The sequence below is a fragment of the Chanos chanos genome, chromosome 1, assembly GCF_902362185.1.
Source record: "Chanos chanos chromosome 1, fChaCha1.1, whole genome shotgun sequence".
NCBI classification, from domain to species: Eukaryota; Metazoa; Chordata; class Actinopteri; order Gonorynchiformes; family Chanidae; genus Chanos; species Chanos chanos.
The window spans coordinates 35,301,857-35,320,139 of NC_044495.1; the positions used below are offsets into that span (position 1 = coordinate 35,301,857).

At 40.7% G+C, this 18,283-nt stretch overlaps 2 protein-coding genes across 3 annotated transcripts in view; one reads left to right on the forward strand and one right to left on the reverse strand.

The window, feature by feature from the left end:
• Positions 1–354: 354 nt before the first annotated feature.
• On the forward strand, positions 355–3,535 carry c1h11orf58 (chromosome 1 C11orf58 homolog). Of its 2 annotated transcripts, XM_030784769.1 has the most exons (5): positions 355–439; positions 872–955; positions 1,685–1,745; positions 2,195–2,304; positions 2,987–3,535. In XM_030784769.1, exons 1-5 carry the CDS (start codon positions 389–391, stop codon positions 3,188–3,190), a joined length of 510 nt encoding a protein of 169 aa, XP_030640629.1. In that variant the 5' UTR covers positions 355–388; the 3' UTR covers positions 3,191–3,535. The 2 variants fall into 2 exon arrangements, with proteins under 2 accessions (XP_030640629.1, XP_030640637.1); XM_030784777.1 differs by lacking the exon at positions 872–955.
• Positions 3,536–4,479: 944 nt separating this feature from the next.
• plekha7a (pleckstrin homology domain containing, family A member 7a) overlaps positions 4,480–18,283 on the reverse strand; it is an 80,109-nt gene continuing 66,305 nt past the window's right edge. Inside the window, exons 12-27 of the mRNA XM_030772698.1 lie at positions 17,889–17,972; positions 16,349–16,402; positions 15,145–15,213; positions 14,204–14,284; positions 13,602–13,751; positions 12,862–12,963; positions 12,478–12,586; positions 11,870–12,045; positions 10,910–11,098; positions 10,428–10,515; positions 10,000–10,076; positions 9,536–9,754; positions 6,667–6,879; positions 6,270–6,403; positions 5,722–5,864; positions 4,480–5,325 (exon numbers count right to left, since the gene is read on the reverse strand). Of these exons, the coding sequence (XP_030628558.1) occupies positions 5,300–5,325; positions 5,722–5,864; positions 6,270–6,403; positions 6,667–6,879; positions 9,536–9,754; positions 10,000–10,076; positions 10,428–10,515; positions 10,910–11,098; positions 11,870–12,045; positions 12,478–12,586; positions 12,862–12,963; positions 13,602–13,751; positions 14,204–14,284; positions 15,145–15,213; positions 16,349–16,402; positions 17,889–17,972 (1,914 nt within the window). The 3' untranslated portion in view covers positions 4,480–5,299. The remainder of the gene's footprint in view (positions 5,326–5,721; positions 5,865–6,269; positions 6,404–6,666; positions 6,880–9,535; positions 9,755–9,999; positions 10,077–10,427; positions 10,516–10,909; positions 11,099–11,869; positions 12,046–12,477; positions 12,587–12,861; positions 12,964–13,601; positions 13,752–14,203; positions 14,285–15,144; positions 15,214–16,348; positions 16,403–17,888; positions 17,973–18,283) is intronic.

The window sequence follows — 18,283 nt, forward strand, 5'->3', positions numbered from 1 at the left end:
ACGAAACAGGAATGTTTAAAAGGCAGTATGGGGCTAAGCTGGGACAGAGGCCACCTCAAAGCCCGTGTGTTACTTAAGTAGAATCGGACAATTAATGTAATGGGATGTAATGGCATGCACTTCAGACGCAATAGTTTGGTCGGCTCTAAATATTTCGAACATTTCTCAGACCTTGTTGAGTGACGTGCTCCTTTTCAGAATCATCCACGTTGAATTCGTGTCTGAAAAACCAGTAGAGGGTGTCTGATCTCTCGCATAAAAACTCTCTCACGCAAAAACTACATTACCCACAGTGCTACTGTAAACATAGAATATCTCTTCATAAAGTGCTTGCGCCTAGATAGCGGTGAGAACGTTGCGATGTCTACAGAGTGAACTGCGGTGTAAAATGACTTCAGAAGAGCGACAAGGAACGAAACGTCCTGCATCCCCCGATGAAGTATGTTTATATGACGACAGTATGGCAAGAGATAGTGATGTGTTAGCCATGATAATACAGCAGAGCGCGACCATGCACTTTGTGAAAACAACTGACTGCTAGTTAGCTTCCCAGCTAGGTGTTGTACAGCTAGCTACACCAAAGCCAAACTGCGGAACGTTGTGAACCATCAGAACCAATTTTACATCTGATTTGGTTTTAAACTGCTGTATTCAGCGTTGTGACGCTAAACATTGTTCTGGGATCTTAGCTTAGCTCAGTTCTCCAGCTGCACCGATGCCATCTGTTAGTAGCAACTGGGCTAAGTGTAATCTGAGCTTGTTTAGTTCACCAGCTAGCTCCAATCTGAGCCGTGGATATTTATTAGGAGTTAAGGCAACTGTAGTGTGGTCAGATTTAATGCAAACTGTCATCGTCTCCTTCCATGCACAGCTAGGATCCACCCAGTGGGAATCTGCAGATTTGGGGACAGATGAGCGGAAACAGAAGTTTTTGAGGCTAATGGGAGCAGGGAAGGTAGGTTTTAACTTAACTCATAGTTGTACCAGCCAGGGACACGAACTGCCCAAAGACAACTGCAGCTGCGGTGATTATACTTAAACTAGAATATGTGCTTTGTAAGTCACCGTCTCTCAGTGCAGAGGTGCGTCTTACGTGTGGGATGTAGAGTTTGAATCACAGCTATTCTGGACCTGCTGGGGGTTTAGAATGGTTCAGGGAACACCATGGGCTGTGTTCCCTTCAGCGGTTGAGTGACCCAAGCATCCTCTCTCTCTCTCTCTCTCTCTCTCTCTCTCTCTCTCTCTCTCTCTCTCTCTCTCTCTCTCTCTCTCACCGCTGGTTGGTGGTCCCTGATGGTCGGGATCCTGTGTAGCTGCTGGTGTCGTCGCGCGAATAGCGGTCACTTCAAAGCTCGTTACGTCGCTTGGCGATGCTATGCAGCTGCACTCATCCAACTTGTGACAGGAGTGCTTAAGAAAGTCACTTAGTACGTTTGGTTCTGAATTTAAAACAAAATCTGTGTGACGTACAGTATAACGTTCAGTGCTGCGGCGTTCACCTTATTCCATTACAATACATACACGTATTATTTGTTGCCAGTTTAATCCAGGTGCCGGTGGAACCCTCTTCTTTAGCTCATTCATCATGTGTTCCTTTGAATGTTCCCTATCACAGACATGCAGTAATATTCATGAATTTGGGACGTGAATGTGTTGACAGAGTATTTTCTATATTTATTGATAGAAAGAACACACTGGGCGCCTTGTCATTGGAGATCACAAATCAACATCTTACCATCGCAGTGGTTCGTATGATGTAATTTTTACTCTGTTTTGCTTAGAGTATCTACCCAAGCTTATAAAGGTGGATCATCACTTGAAGTATATGACAAAAGTTGTAACATGAAAGGATGATGTCAGCTTTAGCAGTTCACGTGTATGAAAAGTTTAATCAAACTGCATGTCGACCATTTCCCACTGAAAAGGTTGACAGACTCGTCTCTGCACTTGGAGACATCGACTTATTTATGTATGTATGAATATGCACATAACTCATACATATTCATTTATGTTTGAATATGTGAATGTTTTCTCTCTCTTAGCAGTACTGGTTCGGTGACACCTTTGTGTCAGCATTTTCCATTCCCAGTCCAGCAAACTCTTCAGCATTTCATTCTCGTCATTTTACTTGTGGATGTCAAGTTTAAAAAACACCTGCGTATGTGAAGTGAATTATGCTGTGTGTTTTCCACAGGAGATGAGGATAAGAAGATAAACTCTGAACTGGAGCACCAGTTCCAACAGGGTATGGATGGGAAGTTGTCAGGCAGGAACAGAAGACACTGCGGCCTTGGTTTTACTGAGGTGAGTGAGGGCCTGACCAAGATGGGTAAGAAACACTAAAAGTGTGTGTAGCCCTTTTAAGATAAAAATGACTGGGTAAGAGAAAACTGTTCTGGCGACGATGTGATACCGAAGCCCAAATTCAACACTGAAGAAGCTGTGTCTCTTTTTTGACCTTTCATTTGTTTGTACTCACATTTAGTGCCTTAAAATTCTCACAGACCCAAACTTTACAGGCCAGAATTTTGAATCACAGTAGGATAATAAAAAATGGTTTGTTTAGATTTTCATTGAAGAAAATTACACCATGGGCTAATAATTCAGGCTTATGATATCCGGCTAGTGGTACTGAAAGCTATTGTTAAGTTAGCCTATTCACTGATGAACCATTGCAGCGTCTTTACGAATGACATCCTTGCCTACATGTTGACGGCACAGATGGAGAAGCACAGCAGAAAAAAAATACAGTTTCTTAGCTGTCTGCATCACAAGATGGCTGACATGAGGATTATCACCAATGGAAGAGATATGGATGGATACAGATCAAACTGGTAGTGAATTAGAGCCACAGTAAATTGCTTTAGTTTATCACACAGGGGACCCAGCTCTGCGGTCTGCACTCAGGATGGTCACATGGTTTTTCTGGTTTTCTGAGTTTTAAAAGTCTGTGTTAACACTCGGCTCTTCCCTGTCGTCCTCACAGCCCGAGCCAAGCACAGAGAGCCAGAGGAGCAGTGAATCTGATCAACCATCCAGTTTACAAACTCCAGAGAAACCCTCTGATGAACTAAAGGAATCACAAGACAAAAGTGATTCCCCAAAAGCCGAGCTCGAGAAAAAAGAGCAGACCGACCCGAAGGAGGACAAGAAAAATACTTATAAAATGGCTTTTGTCAAGTCATCTTAGTAAGGAGAGGAAAGTACCTTTTTATGTTTAACTGTGGATTTTTATATCCGTTTAGCTTGATACATGTTCCAGAGAGTCAACTGTACTTTGCTGGGAAAAAAATGCTTGTTTTTGTTCTTTTACAAAATGTCTGTTCCCCTCAAATGTGATCATAATTTTGCCTGTGCTAAACTATTCAGGTCTGCAAGGCCTTAGTTGTGAGAAGTATGTCCTTTTTCTCTTTTGTACAAGGTCATTTTCTAAATAATCTAAAAGCCTTGTCAGTCATTATCCAATGAGGAAACAACCTAAATTAATTTAATGTTTTCTTTAAAAACCTTTGTGTGTAACCAGTGCGTATTCCCAACCTGTTGATTACCAATAAATTTAGATATCATCACATTTTTATTCATTTTTTTAATCTTATGGTCAATATTAGTAGCTCAATAAATGAAGATGGTGTTGTACTTCCAGTGTGATTGTTTTGGGCATAATCAGATGGTGAATAATGAACCCCCCCACACACACACACACACACACACACACGCACTTGCTTGAACAGGACACCTTCAATATTTACAGACAGTGGTCGCAAATAACCTTTCGACGAGAATAAGAGATTAAAAACTCAAGGTACCCTGCCAGACCCTTACTTTTGATGGCACCAGGGAAAACCATTCAAGTCCAAGAGCTGTATGTGGCCAGGCACGAATGCTGGCAGCTACTTAAAAAAGCATTACAGAACTAGTTACTGTGGCTACTATCATTTATAAAGCTGTCATAACAATACATGAATTTCTTGATGGGAAAATCTGGGATTATGTAAGAAATTACAAGCATTTTTGTTGTGACAGTCATTTTATTAAAGAACAGTGTTATGACAAGTAAGAATGATAAACATTTCTGCATATGAAGATATTTACAGACATAACCAAAAAAAACCCACACAAATATTCGTATAAGCTTTTGACTTCTTAATGTTTAGGGTCATTAGACGGTGACTGTTATTTTAAGAGATACTGACAATGTACCAACAATGGGAAACAGAAAACAGTGATTTGTGTATTTGATGTGGAATATAATTTAAAAAGGTAATATGAGAAATATTTGACGATTCATGTTTGTGATTTCAAAGAAAACACAACAAAAACTGCATTATTATGATTCATTATGCAAACAGAAAATCACTAGCTATTTTAAGTGACACAAACACACAAAAAAATCCATGCTTTTTGTTTTATAAAAATATTTATATATTATTACCAAGACATAGCTGTCTCAAATGCAAACATTAATAAAGATTTCTCTGCAGTGTAAGTCTTGTTTAAGTTATAAATCAGTTCTGAAGTGTTTGCTGAGACTGAAAAATCTATAAATATTTATCCTGTCAAAATACTTTATAATTTCCTCATGTCCAGGACAAGGCATAATTCAGTCTTCAGACATGGCTTTGGCTGTAAGGCACAAAACATACAAATCAGTCACAGAATATACCACAGCTGAACAAATACAAAAAAGAAGAAAAGGAATGGATACAACATTCTGATGACAATAAAAAATACCCCTTTATTAAGAAGCTTCCCCCAAAACACTATGATATCTTAATGTGAAAAACAGTATGGGAAGACGCAGGCATAAAAGATTAGCCACGTTCTAACAATTTCCAGAGGCAATGAAATAGTGGAAAGACTGGTAGGCATTATACATAACCCATCACCAACTCCATCTATACCCCTTAATTTTTACAAATCAGGAAAAGAAAGGAGGAAATAAGCAATGTTAAAGCCACCTTCTTTAAAGTCCCCCCGCTGTTAATTGAAGACTAAGTTAAGTCAACAATCTGCTGAGTCTTTCACAGTATAATGCAGGCATACGCTATGAGGTTTGTTGAACTGGAAATATATACGTATATATTTTAAACTAGTTTGTGGATCTTTCAGTCGACAGGGCTCGTATCCACAGTTCTGGCCCAGTCTCAAGTACCTATGGGGCAACCATGATGTGACTTAAAGCAAGAGAAAAGTGAAGTAAAGCACTCCTGGAGCATCAGACAGGCACAAGATTAACACCCACAACACCAAGACATTGAGTCATCCTACCGAAAATGAACTGTGGTGAAAATATATAATTTCACCATCCTGCCCAGCTCTGGCTCTCTGTACATTAAGGAGATACGATAAAGTAAGAAGACATGGGGAGTTATTTCACTGAGTTATGAACAACAAGTGATGAGAAAAACAACTAATGAGATGGCAGAAATTGTGTATAATGCAGGGTGAGTGTGAATCTCTCGCTAACTGCAGTTTAAGTGCACTTTCATACTCAACTTCAATGCTGATTAAATAAGATCAGATTTTTCAAGAAAGTATATATAAAAAAACATCAGCTATGAGTCAGATATTATTAAATATAGACAGCTATCAGTATTTTAAAGTAATTTTTGGTACCTTTTGCCCAGATGAGTGTGTTTTAATTCACCAAATATGAAGCCCTAAAGCTCAAGACATAGTGATGTCTTGCATCCACAACATCCTAAAAATGAAAACACTCACCTGCTACCTCCTTACTCTTCCGGGATGCTTCAGGCGCCAAGGCACTGGGCATGCTCATGATTCTCTCATTGTGCTTCAATGCACCATCCAAGTCTGAGAAGTCCAGCTGCTCTGGGTCTCTGGGCAGCGGCACAGCCTGGCCACTGGAAACATGGGCAAGGGCACGCATTAACATGGCCTCAACACACAACTGTACACGTTCATCAAAAATATATGACTTGGCCAACATGAAACTCCTGATTTATGTCTTGGGTTAGTATGTTTGTCACTCAAAACATCTCAGTTATGGTCAAAAACACTATAAATTATATCATGGATTTTCTGACAACTTTCCTTTTATCTTTTTTAATACCTGTGATTTCAGTAGGTGTAGTTTTATCTTTGTTAATACCTGTGATTTCAGTGGGTGTGCTTTTGCACATATAACCCCTAATAACAGCTGTCTGATTATTGCTTGGAATGTAGCTATAGTTGTGGTGCCTTGTTAATGAGAAATGAATCACTAATTTGTTATGTAGTTTGAGGAGGAAACATTTAAATACCAGTACCTGGACTTGGCCAGCAGGCTTTTGATCTTCTCCACATTACGAGAACGGGTCTCCATTTCCTCTTTGCTGAGAGGTTCCTCAGGTTCCAAATCAATGTAACGTTTTGGAATTGCCACCTTCTTTGGTATCGACAACTGGAGAAGAGAACAGAAGTTTAGAAAGGTCTGTCTTGGAAGAAGAGACTCTATCAAAGCAGTCAGTGAAACTGAGGAAATACTTCAGATGGAGGATGGACTTCAGGACTTCAACACACCAACCACTTGGTTTTAGGAAAGGTTATTGTTTCATTCAGTATAAAACAAGTTACATGCATGTACTGCATGGGACAATCACAAAAAACAACAAATGTGGAGATGTTCAGTGATCAAAACATCAGATTTAGCCCATGGTCTCATACCTCCCTGCTGAGATCCAAATCAAAGTCTATAGGCTCCAAGTCCTGCACTTTCATGGGTTTGGCCACAACTGTGAGCCAATCATCAGATGTACTTCTCTGTGTTTCACAGGGTGGGGCCTGCTCCTCTTGATCCCGCCCCTCAGCTCCTTGCCGCTCCTCCCCTTGCACCATACGGCCCGTCATCTGCAAATCAATGTCCTGCTCCAGGCTTGACTATGGTGCAGAAAGATGACAAAGAGCAGGTAAATCACACAAACTTTGTAATACAGTAAATGTCATTTTGTTTTGTATATATCAAGGCCTAACAGCTGCAGCCTAAAAAAGTTAAAAGATGTCTGCAGAGTGAGAGTGAAGAAGATGATTTTTCTCTTGTAATTGAATAGGCACATAGGGCTTTTTTGTTTTACTAGTAGCTGCTTTTAAGGAGAAAGCATCTTACAGGCAAGCAGACCAGATAGCATATATGGAAGAGTTACCCTGTGATTTAGCCTGGTTGAGTACATTCTATGAATTAAAGCTCAAACAGATCAGATGTGGCTTCAGACAGTCATTACAGTCAGATGTGTGTGTGTGTGTGTGTGTGTGTGTGTGTGTGTGTGTGTGTGTGTGTGTGTGTGTGTGTGCGCGCACACATGTGTACGTGTGTGGATGTGCAAAATTTCCCATGCACTTGTAATGACCTAAAATCTTCCCTGAATTTTTTTTAAACAGTGCTCTCCTCTAAAAGAACTGATGTAAAACATGTCATGTACATGTACTGTGTTAATTAGTTGTGTTTTAAGTGACCCTCCACACACCAGCATGCAGTTTCCCAGTGAAGAACGGCATTCATCCACATGCTTCAGAAATCACTCAGCCATACAATGCCAGTAATGAAATACACAATCATCATATAATTTTATTCAAAAATCTTTTGTTTATTTTATTTTAGATATTTTTTAGTGCAAACCTCTACATTAGAAATTTTACGAGCTGGAATACCAGGTGCTCTGACACACTACTGTTTGTGAGGGCTCCAAAGTGAGTATTACTGTGATCCACTTGTTGTAATAGGGCTATTCACAACACAGAATTTTCTGACCTAAAATCATGAAGTAACACAGTATCACAACCAGTCCGCTACTAAATTACCAACAAATATGGTGAAAATTATTGACGTGGTGAAGGAAAAATTTGAACAGAAAACATCCACGAGCAGTTAAGCACTGTAATAGTGTACGAAGTAATCACACTGCCATTGGGTTATTCACACACAACAGAAGGCTGTGAGAAACAAAGTTACTGATGTATGTTGGTTAACTGGGCTATCAGACAGGTCTTAACAACAAAGAAAGAACTGCAGAAATTTTGGTATGATCAACTTTGGTGTCAACTAACATCTTGGTGATGATACCCCGGGGACTAAGTTAGCTATTAGATGTGTAATTTCAACAGCAGCACTCAAGAAATGTCCTTATCCGTGGCAGTGAGAGCAAGCCATATGTAAATCTCATTATCGAACTTGAAACAATCTCAGTCAGAATTTCCCATAGGGCAATACAACAATGTTGGGGGAGTAGGCTCTTCTCCAGGACCAGAACAGACAAGTCATTTGACTAAGCTTCCAATCTATCACCAAATTCTCCTTTGACCCCAATAGAGTATCATCAACCACTCCTATGTAAGCTATGCACTGGGGGCTGCAAGATCATTATAGCAATCTTTAATCATCCAGGAAGTTCATCAATGTCCTCTAGGTAAAATAACTCAGACTAACCTTACTTACAGCCGTAGAATGAATACTAAGGACAATAACAGTCATGAATGGTTTTAGTTATGAGTCTTCCAACAGTAAGCCATCCTGAGGTTTGAACATATATCTGTGCGTGTGAATTTAATTGCTCAGCTGTGTGCCAACATCCCCCTTCCATGTATTCCAGTGATTCTCTAGACCACAAATATAAAAACAGACCAATCTATCTATTTCTATTTCTAGATTTGTTGCCTAGAGAAGGAAAAACTTTCTGAGAAAATACTTCATTCAAGTGACGGTTCCTTGGTATTGCTTGCAGTATACAGACACTCAAGTAATGACATTAGCAGCAGCAGCAGCAGCAAGCAGCGCGTTGAGCTATGATTATTGTGATGCCTTAAAGAGCAGTCATTGTGAATGATTAAAAGTGAACAGGCACTTTTGCTGGTTTGGTCAGCATGAGAAAAAAAAAGAGAGAGAGAGAGAGAGAGAGAGAGAGAGAGAGAGAGAATGAGGTTTCTTTAAAAATGATCTAACACACAATCTTTGTTACGAGCAAATCACTCACATTATTGAATTGAGATTAAAACCACACAGTACAGTAAACATTTCCTCTCTCATATTAAATTTATACAAAATATAAATCTACAAACATAGTCAGAAAATAGTTCTGAATGATTTTATAAATAAAAGTGTAAATGGAAAAAAAATCTATGTGAAATTACATTTTATTTTTTTTTAAAAAAAATGAGCTTTTGAATTTGCTGTGGGAGAAAATAAGCAAGGCAGACAGAAGCTTTAAGGGTTTCCCTCTTCCTTCACATTGGAATACATTCACAAGTCTGTGCACAAAAGCTTACAGGGGATCCAATATAGGATAGTGCCATCACTGCTCTCATCTCTTTTTTTTTTTATCTCTGTGCATTTCAGCACTCCTCTGCACAGCCCATCCCTGTGGCTGGCAGCTTGGCCTAGTGAGACCACAAGCACATATCTATGCCTAGCTCAGCCACTGCCATTGGTAAGGCCGGGGTAAAGGAGCAGGACAGGATTAGCAGGTTAGATTTGCAGTAGCTCTGGCCCTGAGGGCGCATAGCGAAGGTCCCTAAGTCAGCAGGGGAAGGAGGGGTAACATACTGGTCCCAAGTCAGTCAAGACGGGGCGCGAGGAGGAGGAGGAGGAGCGAGTGGAGCGTTCGCCCTGGCTCAGGTTACGCTTTCGCTCTCGCACTAACGCCCTCTGGTGCCTTTTCATTCTCTCTAACTGCTCCTCCGCGCTCATCCTCCCCCTGTGAGACGTCTGAGGCAGCTGAAGCTCAGGTGGGCAAAGTCTCTCTAAGGCACTCTTTGGTCTCTCCTAGACAGAGAGAGAGAGAGAGAGAGAGAGAGAGAGAGAGAGAGAGAGAGAGAGAGAAAGATGGGAAGGAGTCAGAAAAAGATATTTGGCTTTATATGTCTTGTGGTGATATTGTTGAATGTAGTGGCCATCAGGACTTGGACTGAGAATCCAGAGGATTCTTGTTTTAAGAAAATATAATATTTTTAGGCTGAGGAAAAAAGGGGAAGGAAAAAAAAATCAAAACCACGAGTGTGAGAGCTCACCCTCATGTCAAAGCCTGAATCTGCTCTCCGTAACGTGGTGTAGGACTGCCTTAACCTGGCTGACGAGCTGGACAGATCTGAGTCACCATAAAAACATGTAACAGTTTCATCTCACACGAATCGAACTTCACAGACTATATTACAGAATAAGCTCTGTGTTATAACCATTAAACAGTACATTACCTATGCACATATTTGAGGTATAGACTACAACATGTTAGTGATTATCAGCACTAGGGAACCAACACTTATCTGATTCTCTCTCCTGTGATGTTGCAGTTATTCAACTGGAAAGACATGCACTCCTATACTAATATTACTAATATTAAAATCAAGGGTTGATCAATGCTCACTGGTCATCTGTCAGACCTGAAGCCCAGAGTGTGTTTGGGTTGAAGTGGAGGATCGTTAGTGGATCTGGACTGTACCTCTGTTTGGGAGGGTCTGGTAGCCAATCTCTGAGCCACGAGCACTTCCAGGCAACTCTGGTTCACTCCGATAGGACCGCATTTCGGCCTGGAAGCCCAAAAACTATCGGTTAAGTTTCACTGATGCTAATGTTGGACAGATAAGGCACTTCTGAGAAAATATGAGATTCTGTATAAATGTATTGAACTGCATCATTGCATAATTTTATGCTGTGTGATACATTATTTTTTATGCCTTTCTTTCTTTCTTTCTTTTAGATTATGAACTAGACTAAAAAATAGAATGTGATTACATGGCTAATTTAGTGAATGGTGACTCAGTGTGATCTGATGAAGTTATTAAATCCACACTCAGCAGTACAACACGTGAATGGAAATAATAAGAAATTGAGGTGTGTGTGTGTGTGTGTGTGTGTGTGTGCGCGCGCACACACGCGTTTGTGCGTGTATGTGTGTGTAAAACACTACGTCAGCTCTCTGACCCTGAAGTCTCCGTTGATGTAGTTGCTCTCTCGATCCCGTTTCCTCTCGTCAGACTGGCGTTTGAGCCCACGTACAGATGTATGTCTGATGACTGTGGCCTCTTTAGGGAGAGGAGGCACAGCAGGGGGTTGATCCTCAATCATATAATGTAGGGGCAGAGGAGGCCTGGGCGGGGCTGCATCTTCAGCCTGTATGTTCACAACATACCATGCAAATCAGGAACTCAGCATTTTAGACAAGCGATAGCCTGAGATTTATGAAAGCTTTCTATGCTGTAGAGCCAAACGTATTAACATGTAATTTATGCACAAACATGCATTGTGGTTGATATCCCTGTCTGCTCACAATAAAGCTCACACAAAGCTTAGTGCAACTGACCAATTAAAACATCAGAATATGTTTTACAAGGTAATAAACAGCAGGCTGTGGATATGCATACATATATCCGCTGAGATCCACATGAACTCTTTAACCCCACGGTTTAATAGCTCAGCACAAGGATTAAGGAACAAATTCAATCATTAAAAATAGGTCTTAAAAACTTTTATTTCTTGTATCATTAAGTTAGTAATAAGCATATAATTAGGCTATTAAATCACTTAAAAAGAGGGACTTTGGAGGCACCTCTTCTATTTCACATATACTTGAGGTGTGAAGTTCCAAAGTTTAGTGCTTTTCAAAACGGTGAAAACAAAACTTCTCTGAACTTCCTTTCTATGCTGCACCATGAGTAATTTTAATGTTGTGCCTCCTAAATATTTCATCTGTCACAGCCACTAATCTAAAATGAGACCATATCTGGATATTTATGACTATTTTCACAAGTAGTCACATGGTGCTACAATCCAACACAGTAAAAACAAGTTAAAATAGTAACCAATGAATTAAATGGTAACTAGAAATAGTAGTTAAATGGTAACAGTGACACAGACACGGTGATAAGATACAGTGATACAGACCCAACTTGGCACAGGGTATGGGTGCAGCAGGGGCTGATGGGAGGAGGTGGTGGAGTAGTCATTAGATGGTGGCACGGGGCTAGAGTTGAGGCTGCGCTGAGCAGGATGGATGTCCCCACCCACAGGTGTAGCACTCCGAGAAGGCACTGAAGACAGGGAAGGCACAAGTTTTCTCTCTGACCACACATACACAAACCCAGACACACACACATACACACACAAAAAAATGGTGCAAATATAATTAAATGTCTTTTAGCTGTGTGCATTTATTAAGCAAGCACTTGGGTTTCAGATACACATTAGGGAAACAGCAAACGGTACATTTTATATTTTGTGGATTAGTTGGGAGATAAAGCTAGCAGCATAATCAAATCAGTCCCACCTTTATGTAATACCATTACCTGAAACATGTGCAATCATGAATTTAAATGAGTGAAAAATTAATTCAGCCAGTTCTTTTATTTGAAAACACTTCAGGTCTGGCACTTTGTTGAAAATGCTTAAAATGTATCAAATGTCAGAGAAAAGTCTGCGTGGGCTCCTCTATTTCTTTTCTCCCTGTTCAAGCATATGTAACAATAGCAGACACTGATGCATCCCTTCCTCACCTGGGTTTTGCATGGAGTCTACAGTGACTTTATAGTTGGCTTTATTGGAGCTTAGTCCTGCTATTACATCCTCTATCCTCCAGAGCTCTCTCTTCAGCTGGTTTTTCTCCTGCACACGCATGCATTCATGCATAACACAAAGAAAATATGTTATGTCACGTAGGCAAAACACGGCTGGATTGCAGTACGTATGTTCAGTTCGCTGGGTCCCTCTTTTAGAAGGAAGTATGGAATGACATTGAAAGAGAGAGAGGGAGGAGCGTGTGTGTGTGTGTGTGTGTGTGTGTGTGTATTAATATGTAATTTATGTCTAAACACTGAGTGATTAAGGGAGATCTAAGCTCGATTAAGCCATGCCTGATGAACCACAAAGGAGAGACTGACCTGAGGGACTGGGCACTGATCCATCTGGACTTGCAGGGCCTGTCTCAGCTGTTCTACTGCCTGTTCCAGCCTGCTGTACTCTTCCCATGCCCTCTCCATCTCCTGCAAACAGCACCCACCCACACACACACACCCACACACACACCCACACACACACACACACACAAACACAAACAAATCTTCAGTCACGGCTGGCTGCTTTAAGAGCACACAGAACACAAGAGACTGTACTCTCTGCAAACTGTTTTAAATTGATTGACATTGAATGAGTCTGTGCATGGAGCCTATTTGTAGGCCATTCGTTTCCTTGAGATTTGTGAACCAATCCAATGGCACTGAGTGCATTGGCAGTAATATTCATGAATGCTGGAAACTAAGTACTCCAGCATAGACAGAGACAGCACAAACCCATCTTCAGTGTGCAATAACAATGCAGAAGTCGAGACAATCTGACCGACCCCTATTAAATGGTCCAAAGGTCCTACATTGATATGACCAGGGCAACTGAGAAAAACAATTCTCTTGCTTTTTTTAGCCTTTTTTACTCTATGACCATAATTGAAACATTAGACCGAGGTACAATTTACATAGGAAATTGTTTTTATACTTCAAGTTCTTACCACACAGTATACAGATTTATTGTAAGGGCCAGATTTAACAAATCAAAATAATTTTTTGCCCCGAACAAACATTATCTACCAAGCAGTGAACAGGTAACTGGTATTTGTGACAAGTCTCACCGAGGATGCTCTGGATATGTCGGCGCGGATATGCACCAGGTCCTCCCGCAGCAGCTTCTGCTGGTAGGTAATCTTCTCAGCATGGGCTGGCTGGTCTTGGTACTGCTCCAGCTGCTGGTGGGACACATCTAACACTGACTCCAGCTTATCCTGACAACACAGAAATAACAGTTAGACCAGACAAACCTCACAGCTGATATGAGCAGCTCTGATTTTACGCTTTGCTAGTATGATATGGTATGTAATGTTCAAACACTAAGGACTCTGAAGATTGGATAGACCGTCCCTGTAGACAAATGTACCCAAGATAACTTTGATCATGGTTCAAATTTCAGTGCAAAAGATGTGCCATAGATCATCTTTAGGAATTCATGTGGAAAGACAAATTTGTCTCTGGTCAGGGATAAGAACAATGTCAGAAAGCTAATGTATGACTGAGGTTCAACTCAAGGTTAGATCAGTCCGTTAAGAAAATGAGCTCAAATTCAGTTCATGCTTGGGTCATTTTATATATTTATTTTTTTCTTTAATCAAAATTCATGACAGTTTTATATTTGATTAACAATTCTACCCATCGAAGCAGTACAGAAAATTACAGGTACCTTATCCTCCTTTAGGGACCTGATCCTGTTCCCCAGTTCCTGAAGGACTTTGTCTTGTTCACAGAGTCGACTCAGTGTGACCTGCAGAGGGAGGCACAGAGTAACACTGGCCCTGCTTATAAAGCATCACCTTTCTTTCCACAAATAGCAAATCTGTTAGATAAGACTTTTTTCACTCTGTAGATTATTTCATAGCAACAACCATTCTGCACTCTCCTGTTACACTGTGCAAGTCTGACTCACTTCCCTAATTAATGTTATGCCATGTCAAATTCTCCCATTTACATTAATTAAGCAAATTGCTCTAATCAAATGCGCTAATCTAAAAGATCGTGCTGTTCCCAAAATTCCTATGAATGTTCATTTACAGGGAGATAATAAAGCTAATTATAAACAGAAATCATGCCTCAGCCCCCCCCCCCCTCCCCCACACACACCCTCATAAAGGACCATCAGTGTTGGTCACACTATGTGCTGAGTAGCATCATTATTAAACACTTGGACAACACAGCCAATCACTTAACTCCACTTGTTCCTGCCTGAACACCTACAACCCAGAGTGACCATTTGTGACTGCCACTGAGCAGCCAGAGGGAGCGTGACACCAGCTGACAGCCTTTTAATTGCCTGTGCAACCTTTTTTTTTTTCTCTTTCAAGTGAGATGAAAGAGAACTGCTCCCAAAATATTCCTACTTTTTGCTCTATCTCCCTCAAGACATTTCAGCTAATCTGTTCTCAAAGAAATCCTGTCTCTTACACCAAAATGAACAGAAACGTGCTTGTGAAACTATGCTCAGTGGATTTGAGCATCTCTTAAAAGTAATGTCTATTACTCTCCCGAACCTGCACCTGTACAATTAGAGGACCATCCTTCTGAGAGATTATCTTGTTAGGAGAAACTGAATGCTGCACAGAAGATAGACCATGTTTCCATACTCACATCCACATCACTCTCTGCCACCTTAACAGGTTTCGCTGTTCTTCCTATCAGCGTTTCATTTCCAGCCACCTGAAAGACCATTCACACGCAGATACTCAATACCAGGCACTGTACAATATCTAATAAATTACTTAATTATCTGTCAAAGCTTCACAACAAAGGATGACTTTTGAAAAAAAGAAACAACACAGAACAGAAATAAATATATCACAATGAACTTTAAGAATGCATTCATCAACAAAGAGCTTTGCAGATGTGGAACAGTTTGAGGCTTTAGTGACTCTCTTTTGTTAGTTACTTGAGCAAGATCAAGCCCTCAGATGATCATGCTGACATACGAACAGTATAGAACACACACGTACGCTGTGACCCTATAAAAAAGAAACATATAGAAAGATATGTCTAACAATGCTCAATGGCCTTACTAGACCTTGAATAACATCTGAACTGTTCCTGGACTCGTATATCAAAAGAAGCAGAGAAAACCATCTTTCTTTTCCACAGATGCCCTAGTAATGGTGCACATACTCTACTTTACACAAATCAGCCGGCGACAAGGCCCGCGGTCCTTGCTTCTATGCATGCACTGCGTTGTCCATTCAGAACTGCCAATCAACCAATCGACCAATCACACATAACCATAGCATCACATGGGGCAAGGGCAGGAAAGGGGTTGGCAGGCCAAAGCTAACACAAACTATGGACACATTCAACATCTCACACTGTTAAGCAATGGGATGACTGACACCCTAGATGCCGGCAGTGCTTACGTTCCAGAGGGGCCTTAAACCCCCCGAAGTAGTAGTGCAGGTTTGCAAAACACTGTGCACCATGAGGATCAACGGCTCTAAACTTTTCATCTGTGACAAACGGAGATAGAAAGTTCTGGGTAAAAACAAGAGTGTCCCTTATCCAGACAAGTTCTGGAACTCTGAGGATGATAAAAAAATAAATAAATAAATCTCAGAAATGTCTAAAATGGACTGCCCAGATTTTACACAGATTTTCAGTTCTTAAATGGATAACATAATTCTTATGTGTATCTTTGTTTTGTTAAGTTGTGATATCTCCACAGTGTTAGTGTGTTAGTCCAGAACACTCAAGCAGGAAGAGGCTGCGGACAGTGGAATTACAGTAGGGACACTGAAGAGAAGCAAAAAAGAAAAGTAGGAGTTAAAAGCGGCTTGGCTTCACATGGTCCCACCTTTAGATCAAGATATTCCAGATTCTTCTTCAGCTGCACGTAGGTGTCATCAACCTACAGGTAAGAAGTGGACAAATATTAGGTATGAATAAGATTTGTGTCATCAAAGCCCTACATGCAGAGTGGAGTCTGATTGCTCCTGCCCAAATTCTCTCAGTTTGCTCCTTCCCTTTGCTGTTTAAGGTCCAGCGCAAATTTATCAAACTGTTTTTTCACTCCAGTCCTTTCAGATTTGTAAAGAAAAGAAAAAAGACACAAGGAAAGGAAATATTTTGAGAGTCTTGGGACAGGGCAGATCATTGGATTACCTAAAATAAATATCATGTCAGTTTTAGCTCCATCTGCATCAGAGCATGGTTTTGTTAGAGCCCTTTTCCGCATTAATGAGTTAGCCATTACACAGGCCCACTTCTTTAGCACATTTGAATCTTATTTGCATTGTTTTGCCAACAGCATTGGAAATCTGCCATGCATGATGTTCTAGAAGCAGACCAGCAACAAGCTTTTAATTCTTCTTGTAACAGCCACTATCTCTGCAAGTATTTAATGCCTGCGTTTGCACATGAAATGAACATAAGTGATAACACAGGGGAACTTAATTTGCTGTTACAACTACTTTATGCACAACCAACATGTTCCATCGAATCACTTTCAAGGGTCACATGATACCTTTAGCTTAGCTTGCTAGAGCCATAATATTGCAAAAACCTGTTACGATTGGCCAAAGTATTAATTATACATCAATAGTGTCACTGCCATTGCATCACAAGATAAAGACTTTTGAGTGTGGTTTCCATATTGCTCTACTTTCATTCAGCCAGAAGCCTGACATCTTCTTTTTTAAGCTCAGAGCTCAGAAGTAACAGCCTTGGGCATCTTTTATGCAAACCAAGCCAGACTTTCAACTCAAAATCATATGCAAAAATGAGCAAAGGACCAGAATGATGGCATGGCTCAATGCCAACATATAGCGCTGCAAAATAAAGGTTAAAATACAGAGCTGTCATGCCTACATACAACAATGAATAACACAGCCATGTAGGTACAAACCACACACAGGGCCCATTGGCCAGCAAGGCTAATGGCACATTTACTGCAGCCAATCAGAGACCAGGAGCCTGATGTTCCAGGCTGAGCCCTGACCTTTGCCCGGGTGGAGCACTGCTGTAGGTGGGCTAAGGTGTGGCTGCGTACACCTGCCATCATGGCCTGGTGCCTCCTGAGCTGAATGAGGAGCAGGGTGAGCTCCTCTGGCTGAGGATGTTGGGCCAATCGGGGGTAGGGGCATGGGGTGGGGTGGAGTTGGGGGAACAGAAGGTTATTTATATTGGTAAAAGCACCACTTCTGCTGCTGCAAAGTGACAGTTCCAAGACAAGAGAAAGCTACTAATGGTCTAACCTTTGGTGTACTTTGCCTTTAACCAACAATGGCAGTTAGAAAGTTGATGAGCAGAAAATCATGAAGTTCCTCTCAATAAGTTTCACTGAAGTAAGAATGACAGTGAAATGATGCCAAGTGTCTTTATGTAAAGAGCCTTACCGTTTTCCCATGAAGACTTGGCGCACTGACCGTATGCGTCATGTAACCTGATGGAGGCATTGACCGCCTCTCTATTGTGGCGGACTAGAGAAAATCATCCACATGAATAGAATTGTTGAAAAATTACAGTTCAAAGTAGAAACAGAGGTAGTACAATTAATTTATTACATGTTTACTCTCCAAACTGTTGAGTTGTACATTAAGTGTGCACGTTATTCCATAGTATTTGATTCTAAGTATGTACTTGTGCAAGAAACAGCTAACCAAAACTGACACTGAAATTCCTCACTTTTTGAAGCTTTAACTCCTGCCTCAGTGCTAATACAATAACAACTGCAGTTACGACATTGCTGATGATGGGACGACTGTCAAATGTCTAGAGTCTGAGAATGAAT